This window comes from Diabrotica virgifera, chromosome 9 (assembly GCF_917563875.1).
Source record: "Diabrotica virgifera virgifera chromosome 9, PGI_DIABVI_V3a".
NCBI lineage: Eukaryota > Metazoa > Arthropoda > Insecta > Coleoptera > Chrysomelidae > Diabrotica > Diabrotica virgifera.
This window is the reverse complement of record NC_065451.1, coordinates 63554993-63567900: the sequence shown is the minus strand read 5'-3', so window position 1 is coordinate 63567900 and position 12908 is coordinate 63554993. Positions and strand designations below refer to the sequence as shown.

Below are 12908 nucleotides of genomic sequence, written 5' to 3'. Positions count from 1 at the left end.
TTTTGAGGAAGTAAAAAATAGCGCCACCTAGCGGTATGAATTGGATAACCAGAGCAATCTAACCTTACATTTATAAAATTGCTTTATTATTGTTTTTGTATTAAGTGCTTGAACTATTTTTATTTTAATTTAATTTAGCAAAATTAGCTCGTTATTCAAAAATTTATAAAATTAAATTTGAATATTTACGTCAACTTTTACGTTGTCGAAACGTAGTTCAACTCAAGCCGACAGAGGCGCTAGTAGCAACGTGCTTCCAGATTTCTGTGGGGGTTGGATGTATTACAGTCAATAGTATTTGATACTCCTCTGATACGTCTAAAGGTGGGAAACAATCAATATAATGTCGATTTATATGTTACTATCGCTAAATTTAACAACTCTTCTACTTTTATTTCTTTTTATCTAACAATTTAATATATTTTCCATCTTTTGCGCTATTTTGCCGGTTATTAGCACGCTCATCACTGTATACTTAGTCAGTTGTTCCAAAGCTTATTAACAAATGATGTGTCAGCTGGCCCAAAACGGGACATAAAATGAAAAAAGACCAGTATAATACAGGGTGTAACAAAAATACAGGTCATAAATTAAAACACATATTCTGGAACTAAAAATATTTCGATTAAACCTTACTTACCTTAGTCCAAATGTACACTAAAAAAAGTTACAGCCCTTTGAAGTTACAAAATGAAAATCGATTTTTTTTCAATATATCGAAAACTATTAGAGATTTTTTATTGAAACTGAACACGTGGCATTCTTATGGCAGAAGCATCTTAGAAAAAAATAACAGTGAAATTTGTACACCCCATAAAAATTTTATGGGGTTTTGTTCCCTTAAACCCCCCCAAACTTTTGTGTACGTTCCAATTAAATTATTATTGTGGTGTCATTAGTTATACACAATGTTTTTAAAACTTTTTTGCCTCTTACTATTTTTTCAATAAGCCAGTTTTTATCGAGAGGCGGCTTCTTTTTTAATATGTTTACATACAAATTTTATGGGGGTTTTGTTCCTTTAAACCCCCCAAATGTTTGTGTACGTTACCATTAAAGTATTATTGTGGTACCATTAGTTAAACACAGTATGTATTTATAAAACTTTTTTGCCCTAGTATTTTTTAGATAAGCGACCTTTTATCGAGGTGCGGCTTCTTTTTTAATACGTTTCAAAATATACCTAAAAATGTAAATTATAAATAAATTTTCAGATATTAACAGGTCTCTCTAATCGTACTTAACCATATACAAATATGTGGTGGATAAACACTGGCTTATCGGAAAAGTACTAAGAGGCAAAAAAGTTTTAAAAACAATGTGTTTAACTGATGGTACTACAATAATAATTTATTTAAACGAAGAGTCGAAGAAAGACTTTTATTAACGAAAAGTCTTGGATTTAAAATATTGTTTATTATATTTTTATTTCAATTATTCTAATTGTTTAAAAAGTAGTAAACTTTGTATCTAGGGCTTTTCGTTGTTTTCCTCGTTTTGCGAGAGATGTCGCTAGATTGCGTCTCAAAAGGTGGAATCATTGTATCGCGATGGTTTCTCTTAAATAGACAGGGTTGTTAATATTCGCTTCGGAGTTGTGACTGCATAGCTTCACTGAAGATGCATGGGATGCTGAAATAGCTATATGGAGATGGTGGTTCAACTCTGAATCGAATAAAAACAAAAACTGCCTTTATTATTTTCATCTTTACTCAGAATTGAGTATTTAGAAACTGTCTTTCGGTCCTTTTCCTTGACGGAGAGAAGGTAAATGCGTGGCCAAAGTGTCCTATTTGCTTTCTCCTATGTTCGTCGTCTCTTGTGCTTATATATTGTAAAAGCCAGAGATACAGGATGCAGCCAGAAAGCAGTTTATTAACGAGAAGTCTTGGATTTAAAATATTGTTTATTATATTTTTATTTCAATTATTCTAATTGTTTAAAAAGTAGTAAACTTTGAATCTATGGCTTTTCGTTGTTTTCCTCGTTTTGCGAGAGATGTCGCTAGGTTGCGTCCCAAAAGGTGGAATCATTGTATCGCGATGGTTTCCCTTAAATAGGCAGGGTTGTTAATATTCGCTTCAGAGTTGTGACTGCATAGCTTCACTGAAGATGCATGGGATTCTGAAATAGCTATATGGAGATGGTGGTCGAACTCTGAATCGAATAAAAACAAAAACTGCCTTTATTATTATAATAATAATTTAATTGGAACGTACACAAAAGTTTGGGGGGTTTAAGGGAACAAAATCCCCATAAAAATTTTTATGGGATGCACAAATTTCACTATAATTTTTTTAAGATATTCCTGCCATAAGAATGCCACATGTCATTCTTGATAAATAATCTCTAATAGGTTTCGATATATTGAAAAAAATCGATTTTCATTTTATAACTTCAAAGGGCTGTAACTTTTTTATGTGTACATTTGTACTAAGGTAAGTTAGGTTCAATCAAACTATTTTTGGTCCCAGAATATGTGATTTAATTTATGACCTGCGTTTTTGTTACACCCTGTATATACACCGTTATTAGGCGTTAACGCCCTTCGGTAGGGATCTATGGAGGAGTATCACCAAGCCGCAAGCCCTTGCCGTGCCGCTTCTCCATAGGCCGATCAGACACCAGTTTATTCCAGACCAAGTCGTAGATTCTTTTATAAGTTTCTACGGGTCAAAAAACATAAAAAAACTTGGGTAAGTCTATCTGAATAAAGGAGGCCGTTGTACCCCCTTGGCGACAGGACTACCTTGTTAACATGGAACTTCTCTGATGTTGAGCAAAAAAGGTAAAACTGCTAGACAAACAAACATTTTCGCGTAAAATGTGCAGTGCACATGAATGATACCAAAAGGATGTACTGTAAATAACTTCTTATTAATACTCTGGAAAAAGAAATAATTCCTTTTAATTAAATTTAGGAATTACTTGTTTCATCTTTTCATTACTCGAGCAATTAACTTTTGTACTTCTTACTCTGTACAGTAGAGTGGACCATTGGCAGTCGAGTGTCTAGCGATAATCCAAAACAGTCTCAAATTCGTGAAATATACTTTAGAAACCGACATGGAAACGTGTCGATTTAAATTTATTTGAAATACGTTGAGTATGAGGCTTTTTGCACTTAAAATGAATAACACGGAGTTCACGAAATTCCCAAGATCTTACATAGGCCAAACTAATCATAGAATCTAAAATTAGACAAGGCGAAATCAAGTTCGTTGGAATAGTTATTTTCCTAACTAGTGCGGAAAGTGATACTTTCACGCACGAGACCGCCGTTGACCCGAACGACGCGATAGCGGAGTTCGGGCAAGCAGTCGAGTGCGGGGAAGACACTTTCCGCATTAGTTAGGAACAATATTTTTTCTAGAGCCGTACGTTTGGAAAAAAGCCACAAAAAATAGAGTTATATCAATTTTTATTTAGAAGTGAAAATACACAAATTCTTTGACAAGATTGTCAAAACCAAACTTTCAATATAATGGGTTACCACGACGACGATATTGGTTTCCATGACGACGATTCAAAACCATTGTAATTGTCTACTGATCTGACTTTTAAATATTATTTCAAAATAATTTTATTTCATCGAATTATCAGTAGTAATTGCTCAAGAGCTCTGAAATTATTGAATTTTTCCCGAGTGACACTTTGACAGTTTTAATTTCACGAGCCGAAGGCGAGTGAAATTATGTCAAAGTGTCACGAGAGCAAAAATTCTATATTAATTTCAGAGGTCGAGTGCAATTTGTTGCGATTATTTAATGAATAAAACTGTTCAAAACCAAAATTTTATTGTAATTTATTTATGTAAGTACCATTAAACACACAGTTTTTATAAATATTTGACGATTGAAAGTCATCACTTTTATAATTTTTAAAACATTAATTGTCATTAATGTCACTGAATGTATTTTTTCGTAGCAACGAAGGGCATCTGACGTAATATACTTAACGACGGGAGATTATCAAAAAATTATCGATTTAATTCAGATTTCTGTAGCTTTCTATTGGTCAGAATCTCCTATGAATGAAATAATCGCGCTAATTTCATTAAAACATGAACACAATAAGTTGCCAAGTACCTAAGAGGTGGAGGCCATGAAACTAAAAGAAGATAAATTTGAAATAAATTAGTAAGTAATATCTAAATATTAGTTTATTGCATGTATTATAATATATTATAATGCCATATTACAAGGTATTTTACTTTCCCGCACGTCGTGCGGGAAAATCTACTTTAACGCACGCCGTGCGGGAAACCGTAGAAAAAAATATTCCCATGAGATTTTTTTGCATAATCACATTCGTGAGACACTTCAGAATAAGGTTCAGGAAGTCGCCCACGCAAAAAGTGGTCCAAATTTTTTTTAAAAAATTTTTTTTAATCAAATAGCAAAAATCACTCTATTTGGCCCGGACAAATTTGTTTTAGGTTTTTTGGATTATTCTAGACAAAAAAGGTCTATTGTAATTTTTCTCTAAAGTTAATCGTTTTCGAGTTATAATACAAGCAATTTCAAATTTGAAAAACGCGAGAATGGCTATTTTTAAGACTTAATAACTCGGTTAAAAATTATTATTATGAAAGTAGAAAGTGAGTAGATCAAAGTTTAAAGGCTCTACATGATCCTGAAGAAATGTGCATCATTAATTTGTTACTAAGCTGTTATTTTTAATTATTAATATTGAGCGGTAAGATCGTATTGACGCGGCTGTAAATGTGAGTGCGAGTAAGATGCACCATTGACTGCCGGAATGGCATCTCCCTCGCATTCACCATTGACAGCCGCCTAATACGTGCATGGCGCTCATTATTATTACTTAAAAATAACAGTTTAGTAATAAAATAATGACAAACATTTCTTCAGGATCTTGTAGGGGGACTTTAAACTTTGATTTAGTCACTTTCTGACTTTCATAATAATAACTTTTAACCTAGTTATTAAGCCTTGAAAATCGCCATTTTTCGTTTTTTTTTAATGTTGAATTGCTTATAACTCGAAAAGATCAACTTTAGAGAAAAATTAAAAGAGACCTTTTTTGTACATAATGGTCCAAAAAACCTAAAAAAAATGTCCGGGCCAAAAGTACTGATGTTTGCAATTTGATTAAAAAAAAATTGTTAAAAAAAATTTGGACCACTTTTCACATGGTCGACTTCTTGAACCTTATTCTGGGATGTCTCACGAATATGATTATGCAAAAAAATCTCATGGGAATGTTTTTTCTAACGAACCCGCCGTTTTCGCCTTATCTAAATGGGATTTATGAACATTCTAGTTTCGTTCGATTCATTATTTGATTCGTCTCCGTAGTATTGTTGGTATTTAGCCGAATAAATTAACTTGTTAATTCTTTGATGTATAGCGATAAGAATTGCGGTCTAATTACCGCATTTGCATTTAATTAGCTGGAGGATATATGAGAATGTAATTAAATAAATTCTTGTAGCATTAGCATCGATAGGGGTGTTTCTGGTTTCAAGTTTTTACCATTTCAGCTGTTTTCGTGTACTTATGTATGTATATTGCCACAAATTAAAATTAAGGAATTATGAGTTACATATACTTTATTTTTATATATAATTGAGTGATAAAAAATTTATACCTTCTAGTATTATTACCATATAATCCATAAGCGTGCTGTTTTATTTCAAAAACATCCACAGCTCTTCTGCAGAAAATGTAAAATGATGTTCATTTTTAGTCCATGTGGTATGCACAAAAGATCTCCATAGGTCAAAGTGCTGAGAGGCTCCATAGCCTTAATGACCTCACATAATCTAATCTAATCTAGTCCATGTGGTGAGACCGCTCTCGTCTGAAAATTCGGTTTCTCTGTATTGCTATTCAAAAATGTTCCCTTTAAACAAATCTGAATGGTACCGGGCGGAATTTTTGGGCAGAAATTGTTTAAACAATTTTTTTAAGCAAATACAGAAGATCACATTTTTTGACCCAAAAATATTTTTCTTGGTTTTTTGGGTCATTCTAAACAAGAAAGGTATCTTGTAATTTTTCTCAAAAATTTATAGTTTTCGAGTTATATGTGATTTAATGCGAAAATACGCATTTTCAAGGCTTAAAAACTCATATATAAATTAGTAAATATTTTTGAGGTTGCCAAGTATTGTACCCTCGGAGATCCGTGGAAAAAATTTACACCCAAAATAACAAAATTCAGTTTGGCAACACTGTGCGAATGTTGATAGTAACATATCCTTTTTAAGATAAGCACAACTGTAATTTAGTCCAAACAAATTAATATATTTTTTTTGCCCACAAAAATGAGATTTTTCAACCAAATAATGTTTCAAATATGATGTGCAAAATAATTTTTAATTGGGTTCTGCTAATGGGCTTGCTTTTTTTGTCATTAAAGTAAAAAAAACTAAATTTTACTCATTAACTCAACGTTGTCCGGTTATCGTCTTAATTATTTTAACTGTACTAATATCCGTTGAGTAATTATAAATGATTAATAGGTCGTTAAAACATTTTATCTGTAGCGGCTTCTGGAATATCTTAAAAATAGTGAATTTCATTGATAAAATGCGCATATTCCACCGATCTTCGCTTCGACAATACCTAAATTGTAGTTTAAATATTCATTTTCAAGATTATGAAGAGCTATCGGGTCTAACCTTTTTAGACCACCGTTTTTTAATTGTTAATTATGCGTGTCCATCCGATTTTTTTGCCGGTGCCGCGCCCTCTATTTCAAAAATCTCCTATTTTCCTCCTAAAAATATATCTTTTAGATTCTTTGGGATATTCTAAATAAAACATGTTTTTTGTTATTTTTCAAAAAAGTTAATAGTTTTAAAGTTATAAGAGAATTAAAATTCGAAAAATGCGAAAATACACATTTTCGGATTTTAAATCGCTTATAACTTTAAAACGATTAACTTTTGAGAAAAATAACAGGAAACCTTGGAAAATTTTATGTAGAATGTCCCAAAGAATCTAAAAAATATATTTTTCGGAGGCAAATAGGAGATTTTTGGAAATAGTGCGGGCCGCACCGGCAAAAAAATTGGATGGGCACGCATAATTAACAATTAAATAACAACGCCAACGGTGAATTGAAGGTAGACCTGATCAGTCTGCAGAATCTTGAAAATAATTGTTAAACTACAATTTAAGTACTTGACAACCTCAAAAATACTAACTTAAATATGAGTTTTTAAGCCTTCTTCTTCAGGTGCCATCTCCGCTACGGAGATTGGCAATCATCATAGCTATTTTAATTTTTGAGGCAGTAGCTCTAAATAGTTGTTTTGAGCTGCATCCAAACCATTCTCTCAGGTTCTTCAACCATGAAATTCGCCTTCTTCCGATGCTTCTTCTGCCATCTATCTTTCCCTGCATTATGAGTCATAGGATGCCATACTTCTCGCCCCGCATCACATGTTCGAGATACTGTAGCTTCTTTTCTTTAATTGTAAGTTCAACTTCCTTCCCTTTACCTATTCTTCTCAGTACTTCATTGTTTGTAACTCTATCTACCCAGGAAACCCTCATAATTCTTCTATATGTCCACATTTCAAAGGCGTTAAGTCGTCTCATTATCTCTAGATTTAACGTCCATGATTCCACTCCATAGTATAGAACACTGTAGACGTAACATTTTGTTAGGCGTACTTTAAGAGCTAATGTTTTGCTACATAGGAAATTTTTCATTTTTATAAAATTAGAACGTGCTTTTTCGATTCTGACTTTTATTTCTGCAGTGTAGTCATTATTTTCTGTTATAAGTGTTCCTAGGTAAGTGTACTTTTTTACTCTTTCGATCTGCTGGCCCTCTACTATCAATATCTCGTTAGTATTATGGTTGTTTTTACTAATTTTCATAAACTTCGTCTTTTTGATATTGAGAGAGAGTCCGTACTCCCTACTACACCTTACTATTTTACTCATGAGTCTTTGCAGGTCTTGTAAACTATCGGCTATTATTACTGTATCATCTGCATATCTGATGTTGTTAACTAAGACTCCATTTACTCTTATGCCGACTGTTTCATCTTCCAGAGTTTCTCGCATTACCTCTTCAGAATAAGCGTTAAATAATAGAGGGATAGTATGCAGCCTTGCCTGACTCCTCTCTTTATTTCCATTTCTTCAGATGTTTCTTTTTCAATTCTTACTATTGCTCGCTGATTGTAATAGAGGTATGTTATTAGTCTTAAATCTCTTTCATCTAGGTTTTTATTTTTTAGGATTTCCATGAGTCGATCATGTTTTACTTTATCAAACGCTTTGTTGTAGTCTATAAAACAGACGTAAAGAGGATGGTTAACATCCAAACATTTCTGTGTCAGCACGTTGAAGGAGAATAATGCCTCTCTGCCTACCCATACCATTGCGGAATCCATATTGAGTGTCACTAATATCCAGCTCCAGTTTAGAGTGTATTCTGGCGTGGATAATTTTTAAGCCTTGATTCGTATTTTCGCATTTTTCAGATTTTAAATCGCCTATAACTCGAAAACTATCAATTTTAATGAAAAATCATAACATACCTTTCTTTTTTAGAATGACCCAAAAAACATAAAAAAAAATTTTTTTGGGTCAAAAAAAGGTGATTATTTGTATTTGTTTAAAAAATTGTTTAAACAATTTCTGCCCAAAAATTCCGCCCGGCACCCTTCAGATTTGTTTAAAGGGGACATTTTTGAATAGGAATCCGCAAAGAAACTGAAACCGTAGAAATTTTTTCAGCTCACCACATGGACTAATTCAAAATGAAGTTGTAGGTCACTAAAATGGAAGTAAAATTCATATTTAAATGATGAAAGTGAACATATACTACAACTTGGATTAGAAACCTGAACGATACTAATCAATACCTAAATTTTGAGTATTAGGAACTTTCGGACCTTTTTTCCTAGACGAATGAAAGCGGAATGTGACTGCATATTGTAGAGTCCTTTTCGCTTTCTTTATTCGGCGTCTCTTGTCTTATAAATTATAAAAGTCAGAGATTAAGATGCTACCAAAAAGGGGTTCCAATAAGAAAGGTTTCAGATTTAAATAATTATTTATTATTATTTTAATAAATATAGTATCTGGGACTTTTCTCTTTTCATTAAGAGATGTTGCTACAGCGTCCTAAAAGTGGGTTTTAAACTATTTTTGAAATTCCACTTAAATAGACAGTTTTGTTTCGTTTTGATTCAGAGGTGTGCACGCAGCTCCACTGAGGACGTCGTAAGACAGCAACAGTATTCTAGAGATTGTGGTGTATCGCCTCTGAATCGAAGGGAAACCTAAATTGTCTTTTATTTTCGAAATATTATTAATAAGTAATCCCAAATTTTGGCATTTGCAAATTATGTGGACCTAGTTGCCCGCACAACACGCAAGCTAGAAGAAATGTATACTACCTTCTCAAATGGCCTCAAAAAATATGGGCCAGCAAGTAAATGAGGAGAAAATTAAGATGATCGCATCAACACCCAACAATAGAGCAAGAAACATCGGTCACCAATTCACGGTTGAAAGCTCTACCTTTGAAGTGGTGGACAAATTCACATAATTAGGGTGCCTGATCAATAAGGAGAACGTCATTACACAAGAAATCAAGTGAAGGATAATCCTAGCAATCAAATGCTATTTTGGACTGAGTAGACACATGAGAAGCAGAAACAGAAACCAAAAAACAAAAATAACCATATACAAGAGCCTTACACAACCAGTGTTGACATGTGGATCGAAGATATGGACCATCTCCAACGCAGATGAAAACCTTCTGCTTATATTTGAACTAAGGATCCTGATAGGAATATTCGGTCATTCGGTGGCATCCGTGAAAATGGTGTTTAGAGGAGGAGATATACCACAGATATAAACATATATTTGATGGTAAAGACGTAGTATCTCTTATAAAAATAGGAATACTAAGATGGGCAAGACATCTAGCAAGATCACAGCAGAACAACCCTCCTAGAAGAATCCAATGGATAGAACTGACTGACGTAATAGACTTGGGAAGGTCGTGGCTCTTTTATAGGGCCGTAGCACCATTGATGATGATTATGTAGGTATATTGTACGTTAAGATTAATATGTGATTACAAATTGAGGGTTTAATTTGTGATTGAACACATGTTGTGAACTATAGCATGTATCATGTTTTCTACCTTCCTCTACAATTGTTTTTTCAACATTGATTGACCATTTTTTTTTCGTTTCAGGCTTACGCGTTAAACCCCGCCGGGCCAGTGTACACAGGGCCGGGTGCCAGCCCGACGCAAGCACCCGCCGAACCCTTTACGGCCGACAGTCCGTATTTCCCTTTTAACACGCGACCCGGTAGCCGGTTATCGCCGGCCAAAGCGAAAATCGTATCCGTCACCGGCCTGAGGACGGCCAAGGAGGAACCGACTGGTACGGCGACTACCTTGGACAGTCAATGGGGAGTGGTAAGTACCTTCTAATATAACACACATAAAAAATAATGTGACGCTATTAGACGCTCATAGGCCACCGAAGATTGCGGCCTATTTATTATAATTCGAATGTTGTAAACAAACCTTTTTAGACGCTTCGGAGATGATTTATTACTTGTCTGTGTACAAATTTTTGTTGTATTCTAAAAAAGGATCTTCCGATTCTAGGGTTTTCGAAATGTTCGATTTACTTGTTCTGATGTAAATAATTCTTAGGTTTATTGTTTTATGAATATCCGAGAAGTATTTCTTTTAGCATTTAAGTCCTTGTTCATATAAGAGCGGTTTGCCAACGTCGACGCCGTGATTTACCTGTTTCCCCCCTATTTTACTTGATCTCACTCTAATGCCGCCTTTGAAGTAGGGTTGCCCAAATGCAAGACCAAGATGAGACTTAGACAGTCTTGGTCTTGGCCAGTACACCTGGTCTTGGTCTTGGTCTTGCAGCAGGAGTCTTGCAAGTCTCGGAGTTGCCCATTAGCCTATTGCATATGATAGAGTAACGTAACAGGGAGGTACATTTTAAGCTTGATTATCATAGCCATAGTAAATACTAGCCAAATTGATAAATCTAAACCGACACCGGGTGGGGTTTGAACCCACGATCTAAGTGATACCTGCCTATGTTCTAACTAACTAATGTTAAAACTACCTCTTAAAACCCACCAAATTTCATTTGCATATATCAACCGGTTTTAGATCAATAAATAAATCGTCAGTTTGTAAGAAAAATTTCAACACCCCCTGTTTGGGAAACGAAGCATTTATAAAGTAAACGTTTATGAAGCAAACTCATTACTTTTTTGCCCAGAGTGAGAAAAGCCACAGTTTGATTGGTACACCCAGTACACAATGATAATAATTGACCTGTCTAATAGCAACAATATTATTACAGCAATACATATTTATAAAGAATAAGACAACATATTAAAATAAATCACTTAAATCGGACAAAAGGTTTAGGAAATTTCAGACATTAAAAATGACCCGTTTTTAAGGTGGTGCGTTGATTTCTTGGAGAAGTGTATATCGTTAAAATAATATTTCGGTATTTTGTTTACACGATATCCGGCATTATCTGTACTTTTGTCTCGTATTATTATCTTATGATACTTTTAAATAATAGCCGCGCTGTTTCGGCAAATTTTGTTTAGCCGAGTGACCTCATAGCACAGTCAGCGTAAACAATACCTATATTATCTAGGTATTAGATAGTCTTACTGTAATATATGTATACCGATAAGATTTCTGGTGTTTGGATTCCTAGAAAACTAATAATAAAAAATTAATTACATACTTATATACTTCTTAAGTATATTTTCTATTAGCTAAGGTGACACTTTTTTAAAAAGTTTGTATACGATATTCCATATTACTGTAGGGGTCGCAACACAGGAATGTTATGTTATGATTAGAAGACGACTATTCTCAAAACCTGGATAATTAATTTCCGAGCGAAGAAGTCGGCTGCTGGGAAATAATTTACAAAATATTTTATTTTTACATTATAATAATGACCTCTGAGTACATGTCAAATTTGTCAAGTGTTTTTGTAATGGATATGTTACCGGCCAAACCCGATTTCAGGACAAACTAGTTTGGCTTAGGCCAAACTAGTTTGTTCTAAGCGCGTTAGGATAAACTAGTATGGCCTAGGCCAAACTAGTTTGTCCTATCGCGCGTAGGGTAAACTAGTTTGTCCTAGGCCAAATTAGTTTATCCTGATATAAATACACACATTTCAGGCCAAACTAGTTTATCCTGATATAATAAAGACTAACACTTCAGGATAAACTAGTACGGCCAAGTCTAAACCAATTTAGCCGAGTCGAAAGTAATTTAGCGAAGATGTAAGGACTTTTACATGCGGGGAATTCCCAAATCACGTCCCAACAGGGATGGCAAAAAAAATTATACATCTATGTATTGGATCATATCTAATATGATACATCGAATGAAGATATTGATACATGCTATAAATCAATATATTCTTGTATAATTAAATAATATAATACCGGATTTATACTCAGCACTGTTCGACCAGAGAACAAGGTTCGACAGGGAATGGGACAGGGAAGTGGGCAGCGTGAATGTGTAAATAGCTCACTGGCGCTGCTGCTCATCATGCTATTGCCATTGCACCTACATACCCAAAGAGTCGGTTTTCTGTGGCGGAAGTCAAAGGGAGGCAGCGCGAGGACGAGTGGGTATTCACATTCAACTACTCTCTCTCACTTGCCGCCGGCAAAGCGGCAAGTGAGTAAGGGAGCAAGACGATGCTGTCATCACATTCCTTTCTTATGAGTCATTCGGTAATGAGTTGTGAAGATATTGGCGAGGAACTGATGTAAACACCTCACTCGCATCGATATCGTATTTCGGGCAATATTTCCGTCAGCGGCAGCAGCAGTGGCAATAGCTGAGTGTAAATCCGGCATAAAAAATAATAAATA

General features: G+C 34.4%; 1 protein-coding gene across 12 annotated transcripts in view; it reads left to right on the top strand.

Moving 5' to 3' along the window:
- Positions 1 to 12908, top strand: part of LOC114325175 (protein daughterless) — a 551617-nt gene that overhangs the window by 139627 nt on the left and 399082 nt on the right. For all 12 annotated transcript variants that reach the window (XM_028273157.2, XM_028273154.2, XM_028273153.2 and 9 more), the window contains exon 3: positions 10201 to 10428. In XM_028273157.2, the coding sequence (XP_028128958.1) occupies positions 10201 to 10428 (228 nt within the window). The remainder of the gene's footprint in view (positions 1 to 10200; positions 10429 to 12908) is intronic.